Source organism: Trichechus manatus, unplaced genomic scaffold, assembly GCF_000243295.1.
Source record: "Trichechus manatus latirostris isolate Lorelei unplaced genomic scaffold, TriManLat1.0 scaffold00163, whole genome shotgun sequence".
Classification (NCBI taxonomy): Eukaryota; Metazoa; Chordata; class Mammalia; order Sirenia; family Trichechidae; genus Trichechus; species Trichechus manatus.
The window spans coordinates 1,683,845-1,707,239 of NW_004444099.1; the positions used below are offsets into that span (position 1 = coordinate 1,683,845).

The 23,395-nt window shown below is 39.5% G+C and overlaps 1 protein-coding gene across 1 annotated transcript; it reads right to left on the reverse strand.

The window, feature by feature from the left end:
- Positions 1-726: 726 nt before the first annotated feature.
- DDX21 (DExD-box helicase 21) lies at positions 727-22,778 on the reverse strand. Its single transcript, XM_004386388.2, has 15 exons — positions 22,581-22,778; positions 20,025-20,474; positions 18,673-18,748; positions 17,817-17,995; positions 16,293-16,410; positions 14,692-14,877; positions 13,336-13,481; positions 12,464-12,613; positions 11,833-11,994; positions 10,414-10,533; positions 8,781-8,854; positions 7,143-7,302; positions 6,123-6,257; positions 3,935-3,979; positions 727-3,333 (listed from the first exon to the last, which is right to left on the reverse strand). The coding sequence occupies exons 1-15, from the start codon at positions 22,665-22,667 to the stop codon at positions 3,058-3,060; spliced, it is 2,364 nt and encodes a 787-aa protein (XP_004386445.1). The 5' UTR covers positions 22,668-22,778; the 3' UTR covers positions 727-3,057.
- Positions 22,779-23,395: the final 617 nt, after the last annotated feature.

Consider the following 23,395-nt stretch of genomic DNA (forward strand, 5'->3'; position numbering starts at 1 on the left):
AAGACAGAAAACTGACAAGATTAATGGATAGGTAATTACCAAAAACAATACAAATGGCCAGTAAATGTGTGATGTTAATCCTCAATTTAAAAGATGCAAATAAAATTGATGAAAGATTATTTTGGCATCTAAAAACTGATAAGGGCCAGGCAAAGTCCAGGGTTGCAGTGCTGTGGGGTAACAGGTTCTCTCATACATTGTTGGGTGGGACTGTACATTGGTATGGCTTTGGAGAGTAACTTGTACCAGAATTTAAAATACACATTCATTTTGACCTGCAATTCTTTTAGAAATTTGTCCTAAGGAAACAGTCAAACAGATACGCAAGGATTTATACAAAGATATTTATTTTAGGATTGTTTTTAACAGTGAAAAATTAGAAATTACCAATATGGTCATCCAGAGTGCTGGTTAAATATACAATGGCATATCCATACCATGAAATACCATGCAGTCGTCAAAAAATGTTAATTGTAGATCTGTACTTACAGAAAGGTGTCCACAACATATCAAAGGGATAAAAGCAATTCACAAAACTGAATGATTCAAGTTTTGCAATTGAATACTTGGAAGAGATGCTCACCAAAATGTTAACATGAGATTTTGGGTGACTTTTACTTTTTTTTTTAATATCTGGATTTTTTACATCTAACATTTATTATTTTTATAATAAAACCCTCGAGTTATTTTCATTTTAAAATATAAGACACACACACACACAAAATGTAAATAGTACTAATTGCTTTATTATGGCATAAACCTGTATCCTATATGTTAACTCAATTTTACAGTAAAGACATTGCATTTTATGTACAACTGTAGAGAGGGAACAGTACAGATAGCTCCAACTTGAAAATGGGTTCTATTTTAAAAGTCCATTGGGTTGTTTGATACATAAACTGGAAAATATTCGCTCTACAGAAAACAGTAAAAGTGATAACATTTCCCAGACTAGCCCAAGCCCATTTAAGCCAAAGAGTTGCTGAATCATACATTTATAAATATGGTTTGAGTTCTGGGATCCAGGAGAAACTTCACTTATTCCAACAGCCACAACATTTTTCTTAAAATTAAGGTGTATAAAGTGAAATCCCTAGAGATTTTCCTTCTTATCCTCGATTTATGTCCGATTTTTTTTCCTTTAGGCTAAACCACAACAAGGTTTTAGCTGTTCATTCCTATAGGCAGGTACCAGGCCTTTCAAACCTGCTTGAAAAAGCACTCATCCCTATTCAAATCATGAAATGCTTTGGTTATTAATAAAGCATGCCCAATATTTGGATAAAAAAAGAATCTAATGAATCACAATTCACAAGGCACATGTGCTAGGGATCAAACACCTTCCCTCACTTAATGGGGGACCAGGAGCGACAGGGGTAGAAATAATAAAACGGACAAGTAGACCAAGGAATAAGGGACAACAGAATTTGAGAATAGACTGCCAAAAATAAGCAGTCAAGATTCAAGGATAGAAATGAAGTTCAAATAAAAAAAGGATGTTTCCTCAAAGGATCAAGAGTCTAGCTGGCTATCAGAGCCCCTTACTGTGATCAAGTAAGAGGGAGTTAGATACAAAGATTGGACTAAGTGACAGAAGTTAAGAACCTAAAAAGATTTTACTTGTTTTTGATTTGTTCAAAATAATTCTCCTATTATGTCTTGTTCCCTGAGACTCCCAGTACTGAATTTCTAGAAATTAAAGGGGGAAAATACTATGCCACTCTTTAAGCTCCTGGACCATGGAAACAGAGAGTTTCTCAAGAAAGACTATCTGGGAACAAAGCCAAGAGTTACTGGCCGGGGACTACATTAAGTGCTGCAGTTCCCTCATACCAACAACTCGAAAATAACCACATGGTTAGTCTTAAAAGGAAGTCCTAAAACTTTTCAATAGACTAGCAGTTTAATGATCCTATACTGTCGGTATAGGAACCAGCCCTTTCAGAAACTACATTGGATCATTACACCTAAAAACCCCAGTGTGCTCACTATAAGTTAACCTTAAAAACAATGCTCCATTAAGTATTCACTATTAAAAGAATGCCTTATCATGCATTTTCACTTCTTTTTTCAAATCTAAACAGTTATGTATTAGTTTCCTTCCTGCATGTGAAAAATATTTTCAGTGGACTTTTTGACATACTCACCTGCAATGCACATCTGTGCCCCCTCCTCCCTTAATTCCTTCTTGGTAAATAATGTCAGTCTTCCAATAGGAAGAAGTGGAGTACATCATCATTCAAGCACCAGTTATCTGGCCTCCTTACTTACAAAGAAAGTTCTGGAGCCATCTCAAACATCTGAAGTTCCTTAAAGACACTTGCTTTCTATTAAAATGTACATCTTTATATATGTATGTGAAGTAAGAATTCACTGAAGTAGCATGAATAACTTTAGACTGAAAAGCTTCAATTGTATCAAAATGCACATAAAAACGATGGCAAATCTATGTATTGTCTCCCTTCCATGTGTTCCCATTCGCCAACTCTAAAGCATACCCTGGCATAAACTGTATTACAAACCCAGCTAAGTTTGAAATCTTGCTTCAAAACATTGCTCAGTATTAATTCTCAGAAGACATATTATAGGACTACATGAGTAATTTTTTGGCATGTGGCCTAGGAATGCCAATTACAGAAAAAACCTCTGATTGCTCACAGTGGGTCTTCCAAGATCACTGCATTCCCCTTAGGTATTTACTTTAGAGAAGGACACTATGAAGAGACACTTTTGAGTATAAAGACAGGCCAACTTACAAAGTACAGGCAGATACATGCTTAACTTTATCTTATAATCTACAATCCATTAGAACAAAAATGTAACGAATTTATACACCTTTTCAAAAGGATAACCTGATACAGACGTAGCAATAAAGTTACAAATGATAATGATCAGACGAAATAACCTAGGTGAAGCCTGTCTCCCTGGAGGAGACCGGGACTGGACAAGCGGTAGAAAGGAAGCACAATGTGCTTTTAACTGTGCATGAAAAACACCAGTTCAGTTCCATGTTGCCAAGTATAGTTCTCCTTCGTCATATAAATCCTCTACTTCCAATTACTGACCGAATGCTTTATTAAAACTCCGCTTCTGGCCTTTGTTTTGGAATCTGTTATTTCTGTTGCCACCTCCTGATCGCTGTCCCCTGAAGCCTCCTCTGCTTCCTTCCCGCCGTCCCCTGAAGCCTCCTCTGCTTCCTTCCCGCTGCCCCCTGAAACCTCGATTGCCTTCCCTCGGCCCCCTGGAACCGCGATATCCTTCCCGTGGTCCTTCCAGCTCTGGTTGCTCGGTGGCTACAGAGAGCTGCCAGCGCCGTGAGTCATGCCATTTTTCCTGTTGAGAGAAGGTTTTACTTTAACCTGCTTTGACTTTTATTGAATTTCACCTAAAAAGACTTAAGTAAGACAAGATTTTTGTTTGCCCTTTCTCCAAAGAAAAACCAGGATGATAAGCTAAGTGCTTAAAGGGCGCTGGTCAAAAGTAATATTGACTTTCACAGCCCAAGTTCCACTATGAGAAACAGCCCTTATCTCTATATTGTTTTTTCAATTTAATTGCTACAGTGTATCCACAGTTGTCATCGAGGCACTTAAACAACTACATCATGCACAAACAGTTCTCACAGCACTGCTGACTAAGATGCAACAATTAAACATGTCTGTGAAAAACCCTTGTCACATATAGAAAGCATGTGTGTGGGGTGAAGTAGGCATTGTTTAACAGCTCAGCAGAAAAGAAACAAAGGAAATCAGACAAGCTCAATGTGGAAAAAAAATGAGCATAAAAGGACTAGAAGAAAAATATACCAAAACTGAATTTTCAATTTTCTTTGAATGGGACTAGGGCTATTATTTTCCATTCTAATATTCTATATTTTCCATAATAAACATTTTATATGTTAATTTCAAAGTTCAAGAAAAGAAGAGAAAAATACCTGTATTTCTGTTACTGCTGCAGTAGGGACATCAAAGCAAACACCCTAGAAATCAAAACAAATGGAAGTTAATCCAACCTTACGTGATACTAGAAAGGACCAGGTATTATGTACAAACAGCACCACGTATTAATTTTAGATGAACTTTAGACCCAGGCCACTACATTATAGCTCCTAAAACTACAACAGCAGGAAGCCAAGGAATGTTTAAAAGCAAAAACAAACAAACAAAAAACCCCTAACCTTAAAGCAATTTAGACCTTCCCAAGTGACTGGAGATCATTCTTGGCCACCACACTGTTCTAATCCTCAAGTAGCTACATTTTATAGCCTTGGAGAAGCTAAGTGACTCACTTGAGGACCCACAGCTAGTTAGTGGAGCAGGTACTGAAAATCTGGTCTCCAAAACCTATGGTCTAAAACCATTACAACACATTGCCTTCCACCAGAAAGGGAGTATCAGCGGTTCAGGATGACCTAACTTAAAGCAGAAAAATAAATAGCCTTCTCTTGTTAATTTCCTAGTTTCTTCGTAATTGTCTCCTGTGAAAGTTTGAAGGGGAAAAAAAAAACCTTCAAGGACACTATTCTTGATAATAAAAAGCATCGTCATCTCAAAGAAAAAGCATCATCATCTCAAATCAAGGAAGGCCTCCTGTTTCATGTTCTGCCCAAACATAGTCAAATGAGACCTGTAACTGAGACAGGCACACCTCTTTCTGGGTGGTCTTTAGCTGCAACATTGTGAGGAACACCCCCCACCTGCCCAAAAATTTGTCCAATTATAACCACAGGTAGCATCGGGCACTGACAGATTTTGCCATTCATGGGACTCTTTGGTCATTCACGTACTTACTAAGTATTTAGAGTACAATACCAGGCACTCACTGGGGATAGAAAACTAGAAACTGTTTTCACCTCTGAGTGGGTCATATCATTCTTGAGACTATCAGTCAGTAAGAAAGCACAGGAAGGTAAAATTTACTCAAATAAAATTTATGCTAAGTAGAGATAAGGATGCCCCCTGGCAAGGCCAGAGAAAGCTTCACAGGGAGACTTAAGCTGAGTCAAACCACAGAGGATACGGTGGAAGCAAAAATAGTATAAACAGCAGGTTAAGCATGCACTAGGATGAGAAAAAGCCCGGTGTACGTGATATGGCCAGAGTAAAGGGTACTGGTGGTGATGAAGCAGAGATGAAGCTGGTAAGGTGAGCAGTAGTCAGCTCATGAAGGATCTTATCTTCCACATTAAAGACGTGGGACTTATGGTAATGTGGAGTTGCTTAAGGAGATAAACATGGTCAGACATGTAGTTTTAATTTAAAAGATTATTCTGGTAGCAGAATGAAACACTGGAGGGAGTCAGACCAAAGGCTAGTGCATACACCAATGTGGAAGTAATGAGGGCTGTAGCAAAGAAGTGTTGGTAAGAGGTGACCACATTTAGGAAGGTGGATCTGACCAATTATGGTTACTGAATGGCTATGCAAAGGATTGAAGAAAAACTTGATTTTGGTCCACTAGGCCAGTGGTTCTGCAAGGGTGGCCCAGAGACCCCAGGAAATCTGAGACCTTTCAAGGGTTCCATTTACTCTCATTCTTCACAAGGATACAGAGGAGGTTCCCTGACACCACACGACATGTGATGCCATCACTGCTCTGATGGATAACAGAACGTGGGCTTATATATTCTTATGTATTAAAGAGTTTGTTTTAAATTTCTAATATGGTAAATACCAACAGCTATAACCCATATAAACAAAAGCTTGTTGGGGTCCTCAGTATTTGGCAAGAATATAAAGGGACTATGAGACCAAAAGGTCTGAGAATTGCTGTGCTAATCTTCTATGCCATTAACTCATTAACTGAGAGAGAGCAGGACTCAGAAGAAAAACCATGAGATTTTTAAATTTGATTTTGATTAAGTTTGTTTTTAAGGTACTTAATAAACTACCTTGCAAGTGGTTTGAGATCAGCTGCTATCCTAAAGGTTGACTTTTTGAACCCAACCAGTGGCTCTGTGGAGGAAAAGCCTGGCTAACTGTTTCATGAATGAGATTGCCCAGACAGGAATATAGTGAAAAGATGTAGCATCCCCACAAAACACAGACAAGCTACCACATTGTTTTCCTGACCACAAAAGCTACCAAACCAACGCAAGGTCGTGACAGGGGGCCCAACCTTACCAGCTTTCCTTTGAGGAAGACCATTCCCTTTATTTTGGAATCAATATCTTCACCCAGCTGCTCTTTAAGCTCTTTCCAAGCATAGCTAATGTTTGACATTTCAATTGAGCACTTCAAGATCATGGTCACAAAGCCCTTATGGAAGAAAGAACACAAAATTAAAGCCTCAAAGGCAAACCTAATTAACAAACACTCACCCTCATGTTTCTAAGTAATTTCTAGAAATGTTATTCCTAAAAGCATACACACTTCTCTCACACACACATGCCAAATGAGTACAAGTAAAATGAAGGAGGGTGCTCTGACTAAGACTGGTAGATTGTGTCAATGTCAACATCGTGGTTGTGATATTCTATTACAGTTTTGCAAAATATTGCCATTGGGAGAAACGGGAAAAAGTATACAAAGGATCTTGCACTATTTCTTATAACTACATGTGAATTTACAATTGTCTCAATTAAAATTTCAATTAACAAAAAGGGAGGAAAATGCATACACCTGCTAAAGCTTCTAAGTATTACAGATACTGTGTGTGTGTGTGTGTGTGTGTGTGTGTGTGTGTGTGTGTGTGTGTGTGTGTGTGTGTGTGTGTGTGTGCGTGTGTGTGTTTATTTTAGGGTTTAAAAAAAAACTAGATGTAATTCACATATCAAAAAATTCATCATTTTGAAACGTACAATTCAGTTATTTTTAGCATATTCACAAGGTTGTGCAATTAGCATCACTATCTAATTCCAGAATATTGTCATTTCCTCAGAAAGAAACCCTATACTCATTAGCAGTCACTTCTCATTGCTCCCTTCACCCAGCCCCTGGCAACCACTCATCTGCTTTCTGTCTCTGTGGCATTATCTATACACACACACATACACATCTGCGTGTCTAAACATGGAAATATGCACTCAATACCTTCCTACCTTCACGACAAAGTTAAAATAATTGGGAAGTTTAAACAGAACTTTCAAATTCCTGCTCAAACTCCAAATTATAAATCCTCAGAAATGTGACATGGAGCCTTACCACATCCAAGTTGATCAAGGAGCGCTGGTCTACTGCTGTGGCACCTGAAATGTGGGCCAGCGCTGCTGCCAGGGCCTCCACGGCTCCCTTCTCCTCTATCAGTTTCTCAGCTGACTGCTTGAAGTGACTAATGGCAGTGGGAGGCACAGAATCCAAATACCTATGGTTTGAGCGACAGCGTATTTGTTAAGAAAAAGGATGGCAAAAGTGGACAGATTTCATTTCCAAGGGAATAGGCCTCAAGATAAAACAAGAACTCTCTCAAGCCAAATTTTCATATATACGTTAACACTGATCTCGTTTTGACACAATGCATACAGTCAAATTCTTATGGTAATACAACGTAACAAAACTTGTTTTTTTAACCATATTATTTATCACACATTTATTCTACCCATAGAGATGGGCGTTGAGGATATATAACAATATAATAACCTCTAGTGGTAGGATTATGCTAATTTCTTTTTATACACCTTTCATAATGTTCAGCGTTTTTTATAATGAGCATGTGTTACTTTTGGGATCAGAGAATACTACAGCTATTTCCATTTTGAAAGAAAGGAAAGGCCTCCGAAATCAGGTAAAAAATGATATGGACCTTAATGAGACTATACATTTATTAGGGAGTCATCATCTTGGTGATAATAAATGTCACACCTCAAAGTTGACAGAGACCATTCAGTATGTGGATGAGCAAGGCTATACGAGGTGGCCTCTAGTGGCAGGGCTGGCCCTCTAGAGAGATCTCTAATACACCACCAGCATCCTTGTCTCTTTTCTCCTCTCCAGCCATCTAACCCCAAATTTCCTTAACTGGCATCCTAGGGAACTCTGTCAGCCCAACACTTTAAGAAAAGCATTCCCTGCTAAAATAGATTTGAAAAACAGTCAAAGTTTCTTTCAACTGCATAACTTTCTAGAGCTATTTATTGATATGTCAATATCCAATACTTCCTTTGATCATGGACACTCCCTGCCTATTTTTTAATAAGCGTTTCACATATCTATACTAGTAATCGTGGAAAGCACTCTAAAATTAATGCACAAACTCAGTGGTTCTCAACCAGGGCTGCAGCTCTCCACTAGGAGTCATATGGAAATAAGCCAGGACCTTTTTGGTTGTCATAAGTCAACATGCCACTCCCCCACCCCAGTGGAGGACACCGCACAGAGGCAGAAGTTAGGGATGCTAAACAGCTTAAACATCCTTTAATTTGGAGGACAGACACTACCTCACAATAAAAGTCTTGCCCCAAATGTCAGTAGCACCTCCATTGAAAACTACTTCTAGTTAACTCCGTCTTCATCATCTAGATGTTTACTACTAACTAGGAAATTAGAATTTAAGGAAATAACCAACCCTCATTCCTACCAGGTGGCAGGGGACTGGATTAACGAAGACCTGAAATATAATCTGTGATCCAATCTAACCAATCTCCAAACAAGAAGCGCCAACACCATATCAAAGATACTGTTCACTTTTTAAAATTACACTTCAGCAAAGTTTGAATGTTTTTATAACAAGCAAGCTATAAATTGTTAAGAACAATAAAGAAAACAAATTTCAAAAGCTCAAATCTCATTACTGCACAAAGAATAAGCACTAAAAACAGACCTGAGCAGAGGTAAGAAACATACCTGATGGCATCTTTGCTGGAAGCTTTTACTATTTCTGTTGCAGAAGGTACACCTATTCGTTTAAATTTAATTCCCTACAAGAAAACGAACCACAATTTAATGCACAATGTGACCATCAACTGTTTCCATTGAGATTAGTAGCCCCTGTATCTTTTTTCTACATACCAAATTAATTTATTTAACTTCTAATTTTAGAATGGTTTTAGATTTACAGAAAAGCTGCAAAGACAGCACAGAGAGTTCCATCCACCCCCACCCAGTGTCTCCTATTGTTAACATCTTACATTACTATATAGTACATCTGTCACAACTAAAAAACCAACACCGCAACATTACTATTAAGTAAACTCCACACTTTATTTGGATTTCACTAGTTTTCCCACTAATGTCTTCTTCCGTTGCAGGATGCCATCCAGCATACCACATTACATTTAGTTGCCACATCTCCTTAGGCTCTGCTGTCTGTGACAGCTTGTCTTTCTTTGTTTTTCATAATCTTCGTAGTTTTAAGAAGTTCTGATCAGGTATTTTATAGACTACTCCCCGATTAGAGGTCGTCTGAGGTTTTTCTGATGGTTAGACTAGGTTGTGGGTTTTAGGGAAGAATAACAGAGGTTAAAACTGTTCTTCAAGGGTACATGTTTTTCACTGAAGTTAACCTGTATCACCTTGCCCAAGGAGCACGAGCCAGGTCTCTCCACTGTAAAGTCATCCCCCACTCCACCCTTTATATACACTCTTTCTTTGTAAGCAAGTCACTACGTACAGCCCACACTCAAAGGGGGGCAGTGGGGCGGTGGGACGGTGGGGCGGTGGAGAGATTAAGCTCCACCTGGAGGGGGAAGAATCTACATAAATTATTTGGAATTCCTCTGTATGAAAATTAGCCTCTTCCCCTTCCTCCTGCTTTTATTTGTTCAATTACTTATTCATGAGTATGAACTCATAAATATTTATTTTATACTTTGGTACATAACATCATAATACAATGCAATGTTATTTAAAGGGGCCCTGACGGTGCAGTGGTTAAGCACTGGGCTGCTAACCAAAAGGTCAGTGGTGTGAACACACCAGCCACTCTGCAAGACAAAAGATGTGGGAGTTGGTTTCCACAAAGCTCACAGCCTTGGAAACCCTATGTGGCAGTTCTCTCTGTCCTATAGCATTGCTATGAGTCAGAATGGATTCAACAACAAAGGTTTGGTTTTTAATGTTACTTTGTTGCTCAAATTGTTGTAGTTTTGGCCATTGGGGGCTCTTTCTGGTTGGCTCCTGGGTCCCTCTGACATACTTCCACCTTGTTGCTCTCTGAGCAATTCCTGTAGTCTCTAACTTTTGTTTAAAAATTTTTGGTATTTTCTCATTGTCACTGTCTGAAACCTATATTTCAAACATCAAAACGTCCCTTGTATATATGAAAAAGAAATCATTGCTTTCAAATGTGAAGCTATTTCAAAATGGGTTTTATATTGTGAGACAACATACAGAACAACATGCATCTAACAACACACTTTCAGTCACTGCCACATGCTAGAAATAAAAATCATTTACAGTTTAATAGGAACTAAATAAAGAAATCAAAGATTGACTTTAGAACTCAACATTCTTTGATTGAAAGCTAATATAGTTTTACCGCTTTTTGCTCCACTTGTGCCAACTGATATTCTTCCTTGTACTGATAAAAGCAGATGCAGACACCTGTCCTTCCAGCTCTGCCCGTTCGCCCAGAACGATGAATGTAGGACTCTACATCCTATTGAAGTAAAATACACAAGGGACAATGAACGACAAAGAGACAAAGACTTCAGCAGTCTAATCTGCTAACATGGTGGTCATATACCTGGGGGTGGGGAGTGGGGTGTTAGTATCTCAGTTTAAATTAAAGAACTATGATAAACAATTTTGCAAAATCCTCTAGAACAGTGGTCCTTATCCTGTGGGCAAATTTTAATAAGCAGTGTTTAAAGCGGCACTGTTCAATAGAGCCATGTACGTAATTATATCTGAAAGTATTAGCATTTCAAGTTATCTACATAAAATAAGTTATCAAGGAGATACTTTACATTCTTTTTGCCATAGTAAGTTTGCAAAATCCAGTGTGTATAATACTCTTACAGCATATATCTCAATTCAGGCCACACTGCAGGTGCAACAGGTATATGAGACTAGTGGTCACCATATGGGACAGCGCAGGTCTACAGGCTCAGTAGACAACATACATATCAACACTTAAAGGACCTACTCCAAAAAACTATACAGATTACCATTACTAATAAGAAAAGTGCAATTTCATTTACAAGAATTGGTGAATTCACAGTTGTTGGGTGCCATCAAGTTGATTTTGACTCATATTGACTCTACATGACAGAGTAGAACTGTCCCATAAGGTTTCCTAGGCTGTAATCTTTATCGGAGCAGACTGGCAGGTCTTTTCTCCTGTGGAGCCACTGGTGGATTTGAATTGCTGATCATGGTGCACTAGGGATCCTTGAATTCATAGTCATTGGGTATTTTTTCCATCAACGTAAACAACCTTTAAATGAGGTTTGTCAACCTGGGGGGATTTTATGGGGTCTTCCCGCTTTAAGTGACTGGAACGGCTCCTTTAGACTGACTTTTACTTACACGAAGCATTGTCCACACCACATAAACTAGGCTTCAGGGCCCTCCCTGAGAGGCTCCCATCAGCCACAACCGTAAGCAGCTCTTACCCTGGATGGTGGTAGCTACTTGGTACTTTCTGTGCTTTCTCCCTTCTATGCTACCCCTCCCCCATCCAAGCTGGACGCATCCATTTTTCAAGATCCAGCTCAGAACTGAACTACAGCTGTGAGGCGTTTCAGGACTCCCCTCTAACCAGAAGTTATCCTTCCAACATTTCCACTCAACTGTCAGTTTTGAGGAGAGAGGCTCACAACCGGTTCATTTTTAAAATCACCTATAGCACTCTGGAACTCAAGAAATAACTATTGCTAATCACATGAAAATAAATTACAACTTCTAGTTTATTTTAATACTCAAAAGAAACAAAACAGAAGCATAAAATACGTACCTTTGGTGGTGAGCTTTGTACTACCAGATCAACCTCAGGGATATCTAACCCACGTGCAGCGACATTGGTTGCCACCAAAACACCAAAATCACCATTTCTAAAACCTTTCAGGGTGATTTCCCTTTGCTTCTGTGGAATGTCTCCGTGTAAGGACTGGGCATCCTGCCAAAGAAATAAACAGGCATAAGAACACCAGATACAACAATACAGGTAATCACCATCTATAAAAGATATTCACGTTTTGGTGATACTCCTGCTGAAAATTTTATAAAGGGAGAAACACATGCCTAAAACGAACAAGCCTCAAACCTATTTCCAAATCCTCACTTCCTAAACGATCAACTGTATCCAACTATACACACCAAGGTAGAGCACAAACAACACAGGGATCAAACCTACTTTGTCTTTGCAACCTGGGGTTTGAGGCACCCTTTCCTCATCTATGAGACGGACAGATCACATGAGCTCTACCACGTACACTCTGACCACTGATCAAAACAGCTTCCTCCCTTTTCCAACCTAAAATAAACTGCAAGTTACTGAATGAATGAAAAACGACCTAAGAGCAGATATGCCCAAGGTGACGATTTGTTGATGGCTCAGTTTTGTGGGCACGAGGGGAAGGACCAACCTGCTTTATGGACGCGTTCTGTGACAGCTCCTGGGCTTCTTTCTTGGTTTCACAGAAGACGATCGTGCGCCCGTGATAACCACTATACACTCGGATCACGTCCCCAATGACTGCTGCCCTGTGAGTCCAGTGGCACTTGATAGCCAGATGCTTATAAGAAAAAGAAAAAAAAGGACTATTTATTAAAGCCTTGCTGGAACCTGCTATCACCTGGTCAACACTAATGGTCTAATATCCTTGGTACTGGAAGCCCGACTATAGTGGACTCCTGCCACAAATGCTTAGAGAAAAAATTAAACCATTAAGGCAGAGAGCAACATGGTTTGTCCCTCTGCACCTCCCCCTTTCTCCACAGAGCATGTGGCTTATCTGTTTTCTGACCTAACCATGGAAATGTAAGAAAAGAAATACTGTTCCCTAGATTCCTACAGGAAACCAAGTCTCTGACAAAAATTTTTGTATATTTTGCCCTTTCATCTACTTAGAAAACGCAATCAATAGTCAATTAGTGTACATGTCTATTCCTCAGGGGAAAGAAATTCATCTAGCTACCAGACCCTAAGATGAAGACAATTTCAACATGAGGCACTAGATTTCTCTGCTGCCCTCTCGTGTTCAAATTTTAAGTGTAATTTCCTTCTGTTTACATAATTCACAGATTTAGGTTCTAAAACTCTGAAATCAGGCTACCAGATGATGAAATTAGAAAACACAGATAATATATACAACTCAAACAGATATGTATCTTTACTTGGCTTTTCACATAGATTTCATATTTACCTGGGAAAAGTTTGTATTTGCCAGGCTGAGTACAATCAGACAGAAAAAGTGATAAACAATTATTAATTCCGTCAACTAAAGGAATCATTTACCTCCACAGTTATTGCAGTTTTCTGAGTCTTTTTACCAATCAGATCCACCTGCTCGTATGTAGATTTCATGTATTTCTTAGCAACATTATATACCCAATGAGGGCAAGTTGCAGAAAAAAGCAAAGTTTGGGGATTGTCTTCTGAATCTTTGAGGGGGAGAAAAAAAGTCAGCATGAATAACCCAAACAAGCCTATACAGTACTATTTCCTCACTCAGTATCACCAGGGTCCATCAACATTCAACAGCAACTACTTGAGGCCAAGCTCTGGGCCAGGCTTTGAAGACTCAAAAAATGAAAGACAGTTTTCCCATTGGGCAAACAGAAGAAATACTGCTGAAATAATTTATGTACAGGGTCTCCTACAATCTCAAAAATATTTTAAATTTATTGTTTTCTGACCATTGGTCTTTATGAATCACAAGGGAAATCTGTCCAATGTCAGGAGGCCTATGAAACCACCAGTTCATCAAGCCCAGGAACCAACCAGTATATACTAAAACCCAAAACCAAACCCATTCTTGTCAAGCTGATCCTGACTCATAGCGACTGTATAAGACAGAACAGAACTGCCCCATCGGGATTCCAAGGAGCGCCTGGTGGGTTTGAACTGCCAACCTTTTGGTTAACAGCCAACACTTAACCACTATCACCCAGTAAATAGCCTGTAATAAATACTAGAATAGGTTCTATACTCCCTAGCATCTCCTCAATATTTTGTGAGCTTAGAGCTCAGCTACGAAAAAGTGCCCCCCACTCACCCCCTACCTTTTTAGTTTGCTATAGAGTGCCACTGCATTCTCATATATTTCAAATGGCAGGGTAAGCTCTTAGAATCCTTCTGGGCAGAAATTTGATGATCTATATTGAGGAGCATGAACTATTTATACCTTTTAATTCATTAATTCCACTTCTGAAAATCTCTCCTAAAGAACTAATTCTAAATATTGATCAAGGTATGAGAGAAGTATTCTGTATAAAAATGTCTACAGGCAGAATAATTTATAAACTAAAAAACTGGAACGACAATAGGTAGATGACTGAATTAAATCATGGCACAACTACTTCATGAATTATTATGCTGATTCTTTATATATATACGTATAGTAAGATTATAATTAACACACACACAAGAAGAAATACACTAAAAGCAAACTGCATCAAGCTGGTAAAATCTGGAATTTCTCCTTACTTTCCCAAATTGTTCCCCATTGTAGTTATAAGATAATCTTGATTTTGTAATTCAAGTTTTTCAGAATAAAGTAAGTCCTTTTCAATTTCCTAAGGCTTCATTTAACTGTGAGAAGACTACCCTTTCTCCAGCTCTTTTTCTCAGTTCCTTGAATTGTCTGTTTACCTTTCTTGTATGCCACACTTAAAATCTCTTCCACTTGATCAGCAAAACCCATGTCCAACATCTGGTCAACTTCATCCAGGACAACATGCTTAAGTTTGGTGAGGTCTAGCTTGCCACTCTGTAGGTGATCTTTGATACGACCTGGCGTCCCAACCAGGATGTCAATCCCATTCCGCATGTTGTCAACTATAAACAACACCAAGATTTTCTGGGTTTTAAATAAGTCTTTTTATTAGTCTGCGGCACCAATTAAATGCATTCTTGGTCCACAAATATTTATTAAACAACTAGAAGTACAAGGTAATATACCAAGTGATGAAGACAAAAACGCTTGAGGAGCTCCTAATCTACTGGGGGAAACACGTCAGAAATGACAGTGCAGTGAATTAAGTGCCTTAATAGAAAAATCCACTGGTGAGGGACAATAGCACCAGGAAAGAAATGACTTCCTTAGTCAGTAGAAAGTATCAAGATTTCACAAAATGAGTGTAAGAATCTTTTAAAGAATTAAAAATTTTTCTATATAAAGTGAACGGATATACAACGGATGAGACAGGATAGAAGGTCAGGTATTCTAAGAAGGTATTTAGTTGCTGTTAATTCTGACTCATGGAGACCCTATGTGTGTCAGAGTAGAACTGTGCTACACAGGGTTTTCAATGGCTGATTTTTTTTTCAAAAGTAGACTGCCAAGCCTTTCTTCTGAGATGCCTCTGGGTGGACTCGAACCTCTAATCTTTTGGTCAGTAGCCAAGAGCATTAACCGCCTGCACCACCCAGACACTCCCCAAGAAGGTAGAGGTAAGTCAGCTTGGTGTGTTCAGGAAAACGGAGTTCAACATAACTGGGATGAGACGGTAATAATGTAGCTTTTAACTGAGTTCCTATTAAACCCTTGGGATATTAGGCACTTTACATACATTTTCCAATTTAATCCTCACGACACCCCCGCAGGGTGGGTTTATTAACTCTGTTTTACAGATGGGAAAACTAAAGCTCAGAAAAATAAAGCAACTTGAACTTAAAGTCACAAAACTACTCTGTAGTCTTGATTCAAAACAAGGTCTTTCAGATGTCAAAACCTATGCTCATCCCACCAAAGCTGGAAAGAAAGAGTCACAAGCCTTGTGTGCCAATGCTAAGACATTTTTTAATGCCTTATATTCCTTCTGAATTATGAATCTGCTCTACAGAATAAAGCTTCCAGGACTTGAACTGGGAAGTGATGGATTATGGCACCAAGGGCTGCCACATCTGGCCCTTGGGCCTAGAGAAAAGGAAAGACTGCCTGCAGCAAAAAAGGGGGAAGGATGCGTAAAAGAGACAGAGATCCACGGTCCTGGAGAGAGAAAGTGTGTTATCTTCAATTCTGACTTCACAGTTCCCAGGGCTCAATTGCACTTTGTCCTCAGATAAATAGATAATACAAAAGTCTTAAGGAGGATTTGCAACATCAAACAGGACCACGTTACTGACCATCTTTAAACAATAATGGCAAAAGAAAAATGCCATAAATGACTAGACTGATGTTATGGTCAGAAGAAACCCAATCAGGATATCCAACAACGGAATTTTCCTTCCCTCACTTTAGATTTACTTACATTGACCTCCATAGGGCGTTCCACCATAAAAACAAGCCACTGCCAGCTTTTTTGTGATGTCTCTGAAGTCTTTGCTTACTTGGTTTGCCAACTCCCTTGTAGGTGCAAGAACCAGTACCTGAAAAGGAAAAACGAATAACTGAATTCAAAGTATTAGGAGGTATTTGTTTCTTAACAAACTTTGGAATTAAGCAGAACAAGTATTTTCAAAATATCTATTACGTGCTTTGTAATATACTGTGTGTGTTGGGAAGGATCATAAATTTAATATGGTTCCTGATAAATCTCCTCAGAAGGAAAGCTTGTGACCTTACCAATCAGAAGAGAAGTCAGAGATGCCTAAATGAATGGTGCTGCAGAAGGTTAGATGAAGCAAGTTGGGAAGAAGTGGAGAAAGTTTCATGGAGTTGCTAGTTCTTGAAGAATAGCATTCCAGGAAAAAAAAACAACACTGAGCAAGAAGTAATGCTGATAATAGCTAATGTTTGAACTCTTACAACGTCTCAGGCTTTACTAAATTCTTTTTATGTCTATCTTTTGAGGTAGGTATTAACGGATAAATAACTTGACTACAACCACAAAACTAAGAGACAGAGCCTGGATTCAAACTCAGGCAGTAGGGCTCCAATACCTGTGACCTCAACCTCCTTACTATACTGAATCTGGAGTAGAACAGCCAGACAAGTAAGGCAGGGCCAACACTGTGTGGGGCTTTGAGTCCTAAAGCAGCCAGAGTTTGATTCAGCAGGGCATACAACAAGAAACCACTATAGATCCTTGAGTAGGGAACAGCATGAAACAAACTTGCTTGAAGAACTACAATCTAGTGCATTCATCCAACAGATATTTACTGGGTATCTACCATGCTCCAGGCACTGTTTAGTGCTAAGGACACAGAAGTAAACAAATGAATTAATGAAGGGGAAGCCTGGACACTGGAAGGACAGTGAGCAAGTAAGGTCAGGCCAGAAAGACAGGTACGAGAGCCCACAGTTAAGATGATAACAGGGGTAAATAACTTGACTAAAGTCACATAGCTACTCCGCAAGTAGAGTTTAGAATTAAACTCAGGCCTCTCTGATGTCAAAGCCTACGCTCATCCCACCATAGTTATGCAGTGAGGTTAAGTTTTGTCAAATTCCAGACTCTCCAGATATGAGTCTAACAAGCACCATCCTGATAAAAGGGTTGGTCTTTTCCCCTCTGTGAGCGCCCCTCCTTCTAGTCATGTTTCTCTACTAAAAATGCTTTCTCCAAACAGGTCAAAGAAACACACAACCCCCAGGGACACGGAACACGACGAGGATTACTAATATAGGGGATCATAATCACGGACAGACTACAATATTTAAATCCAGGGTTTATGGTCAATAGTTTAAAAAAAAAAAAAAAAACCTATCTGCTGGAGATAGAATGGGTGGCTTTAAAGAGATCTAAATATAAAACAAAGTGTACGTGAAAAACGCTGAAAGATGTTTTCTCCCTATGCCGATGTGAAGCCCTTGAGGTCTGTGTTTTAGTTACCTGAGGGGGACGGCCTCTCTTCTTGTCTTGTAGTTCTCCCTGAAGTTTCTCAATCAAGGGGATGGCAAAGGAGAATGTTTTCCCAGTTCCTGTCCGTGCCTGCGCAATTAAATCCTTCCCACTATAGACATGATGAAACGTCTTTGCTTGTATAGGAAACAGGAAGTTCACCCCACGGGCTGTGAACAAATTAACCTTGTTATCTGATATTGCAATTCTTAAAATACCAGCCACACTGAGGCAATAAAGGTGCTCATGTTTCTGATCCTGAAGAATTAAGGAATTCTACTTTCCGGTCAACATTTTGAGTTCTACAAAGTCATGTTCAAATATATTCCGGTAGTGAAAAACCTGCTCAACTGAAAAATATCAACAAACTCTATGGCACCAAATTATGTTAAATATCTGTCATCTTAAGAGACTACATAAGTCACTTGTTATGAAGTCTTATTTGTGGTAGTATGAAAATCAAATGATTTGCAGTCCAAACTGTGCTGCACCTGACAATTGAGAAAACACCGATAGTTGAGCATCTGTGACTAAGTAGCTGGTGCACAGGCAAACTACTAAGGTGAGTTCTCAGAGAGGCTGGCATCATTAACCCAGAGATACCTCCAGAAGTGGGAAAGGATAAAAAAGAAAACACTAACATGCCATCAATTGTTTAATTTCCCCATCACCATCAGTCACTATACTTCTGGATATACTTAATGTATTGCATAAATGTTAATCATTTCTTTAAGAGACAGTAAAGGCCATCATTACTACAGTCCTATACTGAATGTGTTGGAATACCTTATTATGTGGCAGCTTCAAAATGTTTTATTTATGGATACGATATTTCCAAAAACATTACCTTTGAGAAGTTTAACAGTCACTTCAGAAATGGGAAAATTAGAAAATGCTCCTTCTTTTTCTTCCACTGGTATTTCCTATCAAGTAAAGGGCCATAGTATTAGAAATAAGAAATCAATCACTTTGTCCCTGCAAGCTAATACAGAGAAGGCTTCTGAGAAAGAGATGAAGAACCTATTCTAAAACACCCCTTCTAGACGTATTAATTTAAAATCAAAGACACAAAAGCCTTGGTAGGTAAATCGAGATCTGAAACGGAAATATAACCATCTATAAAACCTTGACAAAAGAAAAAATCTGCAGCAAATATACACTGCACGTATACTATGTATGGCCAGCAAAGGTAGATTCAGTCTCAACTAAGAGCTGTTCCATAGCCATTCCAAATGAACAGGACTGTCAACACACTGTTAGACAGGTCACTAGTCCCGTTTTCACAGCAATATCCCTCACAGACATCTATACGAAATAAAAAACAAACATTTATGAACAAAGATGGTCGTTGTGGCATTATTTGATAGTGAAAAACCTGAATGCCCAACAGAGGAATAATTAAATAAATGAATTTCTAAACCTTCATTTGATAGATTACATAACCATTAAAAACTTTAATCTGACACAGAAAGTTATATATAAAGTACAACATGAGAAAGCAAGAAAATTTTAATAACAGGTTACATCTGTATACCTTGAAAGTACTTAATCGTTACTAAATGAATGAATGCTGATATTACAGGGAGGCTTTTTCGGGAGCTGAGAACTTATAAAATTTTCCAATTCTCTAGATCACATATTTGTTATAATCAGGCAAACAAAATTTTAAGTGTTGATCTTCTGATTTACAGCATACAGAAAATTGCTTTTTAGGGTTTCTCTTTGATGACTCAATTTCTGAAAGGTAACAGAATTAGCTTCCAAGTTAGACAGAAATTTATTCATCCTGTTCAAGTTAGTTAACAGCCTGAACAAAGATATTTCTGCAATCAAGTAAATACCTTTTCAGGGGTTCCACTTAATCATGACATAGTGAAACCAGGAAAGCTAGGTCCCACCTGCACAATGAGATCTCTCCTATTGATGTACTGACTTGCAAATAAGCAGACTAATTAAGTATGGAGAGAAGACCCTCCCTAAGCTTAAACATTATCTGCTTGTTTACAAAGGAGGCATTCTGATCCTAAACAATTTTTAAAAATAAGATGAAGTCTCACCCTGCAGCTCAAGGGACCCTCATGAAATGCTGACACAACAAATCTCCTACCACTTATTAAAACAGAATGTGTAGGAATTACCTACTTATTTATCTGAAACAAGAATGAAAAATACACTCTGTCTATTAAAATACAACTTTACCTGTTCTACCTCACTGTTACTTTCTTCACTTATGGCTTCATTGCAGTTAGAGGCAGGTCCAGAATGAGGGAGTCCATTCTTCAGTTTGGGCTTTTTCTCTCCAATTTCTCCATTCATTCCCATTTCTTTCTTCATCTTCTTGGGCTCAGGAGCACCTGTTTCTTCTTCAGAAGGCTCCTCATTTTTTACTGCTTTTTTGATTTTAGGAGAAACAACTTGATTTTCAACAGGTTCCTTTTTCTTTTTCACATTCTTGGTTTTAAGAGAAGTAGTGCCATCTTGAGGCGGCTCCTCCATCTTTTTTACCTTTTTGGACTTAGGAGAATCAATCTCAACTTCAGAAGGCTCTGCTTTCTTTTTAATTTTTTTAGCTTTGGGAGAAATAGTTTCCTCCTTTTCTTCTGCTGGCTCTTCAGTCTTATTAGATTTTGGCTTCTCTTTCTTAGCTTTCTAAAAGTTAATAAAAAATACGAACATTGAACAAAGCACTTGCACATCTGTATAATAAATACATCAATTCTGGATGATTTTAAGATTACTTACAATTATGAAGAACAAAGGTTTTTTTTGCATTTCAGCATTTGTACTTTTATCTTACAATAAGGCAAAAATCAAACTTAGTATTTTTTTTTAGTACCATCTCTTAGCTATATGAAAATACATATGTATCAATAGTTTCATTAGCTTGGAAAATCAAGAGTGCCTGTTAGTAACTACTCATGTTGGTCGAACAAGTTGTCTGTGAATCAGATGTTCTTAAGAGATTTGGGATGCTCCAACACCTCTAAACTAAGTATTACTATAGAAAGTGATCAAGTACAGTTCAAACGTAACACCTTAGAGTAATAGAGTCATAATATGCCTATGGATGGATGATGTTAAGCAGAATTTTTTTCTTTGTACCTGCTAGAATTCCTCTATAGGTAAAACAGGGATTAATAAATCTGCCTTGCCTATCTATTTCAAGCTCAAATGAATTTACATAAAGATACTTTATGAACCATAAAGCTGTAAAACCCCACAACCTATCACCCCATGCATAAAAACGATATATCTAAACTAAAGTAAAACAAAACATACAAAAAAAAAAGCACAAGTTACAAGGAAGCAGAAAGGGTGAAACCCTAATACCAAACCAGACAGATGGATATGGCTAACTGAAATTTGACCCTATCCAACCTTTCACATTACTGGAAACTTAATACAGTTACACTTTGACAGGTGTTGTAGCCTCTGTTGGTATTTCTCTGGCAGAGCCCCAGCCCTCAAAGTATGTACAAATTGAGTTGAAATCTTCCTCCCCGAAACTCCAAATATGAGTTCTAGGCCTGGCCCCTGCTCTAGAATCAGGGATTAGGGGTAATCTCTCCCCCACGTGACGGTCTTTCAGATATTGCGGGGTGGGGGTGGGGTGGGGGGTGGAATCTGGTCTCTGAAGACTTCCTTTCTCCAGTCCTTTCATCCCTTCCTCTCACCAAAAAAGAGTGGGTTTGCCATCTCAATGAGTCTCTTTTGGAACGTAATGGAGTTTGGTCATGCCCTCCTAATTTGAGTATCTCACAGTTGAACACACTGACTGATGCAGAGTAAGCAAACTAGGACCACTACTACCTCCCGACCTGGGGGGAGAAGTTTGTGTTCCCTCCGCTTCCCACAATACCAAAATGCTACTACTGTAAGAGGTCCCCATCAAAAAGACCCAGAAACAGCTGGGAAAAGATATTCTAAATCATGTACAAAGCAAGTTCGGGGATAATCTGTGTTCCCACTGACCTTATCTCAGAACACTCAGTCACCAATTAAATCACTGCGTAGGAATCAACACCAAAAAAGCAGATGCTGTCAAGGTAATTAAAGATCACTGCACACTGCTGGTCTATATACAAACATCGTGTACAGTTAGCACCACAGCGCAACTCTTTACACTTCAACGGAAAATCTGGTCAATAAATACGAGGAGAAATTAAATTACTTTGTCTTCAAAGGTGTACTTCTCAGAAAACAAACTCTACTTCCCTTACTAGGGCAAAAAGAATTTCACTGCTGACGCCACCAGCATTTGCCGGTCCTCCAAAGCTCTCCCCACATGGTAGACAGGTAAAAAAATCTCACAGGTCAGTCCCTACCTTCCTTAACTTAACTTGCAATTCGCCTCGGAGCACGCTAACAGCTGGAATTAAGTCTGAACCAACAACGTGGGGCCTGACTGTGAATGTCCAACTCCGCGTACCAGATGCGGGAGCCCTGACTCCGGGGACCACGTGGAACACCCATGCCGGTTTCCAGCTCCGATCCGCCCGGGCCTAGCGCCAGAGCTTCCGAGAACTAGCGGATGCGTACAAGCTAAAAGGGAGCGTTCGGTACGCGGCGAAGACGGCTCCGTCGGGACCACCTTCTCTCGGGACCCCTTGCCGAGACTGATGCCTTGATTCTGTACAAGCCAGGTCCTCGCCGCCCAACCCGGCCACCTCCCCAGTATCCCCCGGGACCCCACTGTTCTCAGCGCCCCGGCCCCTTGCCCTGCCTGACCCTGGGTCCCCCAACCCTCCGTGGCACCTTCTCATTTTGCTTTCGCGATATCTCCAGTTTTCCCATGGTCTTCTCTGATTCCAAAGTGGCGTCACTAAGGAGTTTTCCCGGCATCACTCAGCACAACCTCCGTAAACCAACCGAGCTGGTCAACCGCGTGGAGAGGAAAAGATAGAAGAGCCTCTTTAGTCCACCCAGCTTCCGTCACTTCCTGTAGCAAAGCATTTCGGGCGGAAGTTGGACGCACTGTGAGGCTGACGCCCACGTGGTAGTTTCATAGCACCTGTGGCTGACATAACTTGGCCTTACTTAGTGAGTTGACCACGCCCTTCGCCTGGACGAGAGGCACCTACAGAAGGGTAGAACTGGAAAGGACCACAAAGGTTAGCTTTGTATTTTCGTTCAAACACTGGCCAGATTCTCGCTAACCCCAGCCTGATAAATGACTTTTCAGTGCTCTTCTGTGTACTAGGATTGCCCAAATTTGTAAAGCCCTTTCACGTACAAACGCGCGAGATTGATCATCTGTGGAGACTTCGACTCTGAAAGGTGACACCCCCACTTACAAGCCTAGGTAAGCGGCAGAATTTATTCATGCGTACACTCAATCACCTAACATCCCTGAGAATTCACTGTGTGTCAAGTATGAGAAAAGGGCTAGGATTCAGAAGCAGATAATACACAAACCTCCTCAAACAGCTTTATAGACTGGTGGAAGAGATAGACAGGTGTTCACTGTTCTGAAGGCACAAGCGAGAGGCACCTAAACCAGCTTTGGGACCAGTAGAAGGGGCACCTAGACCACGGTAGCCCTCAGTTAGAAAATAACAGGGGTCCCCAGT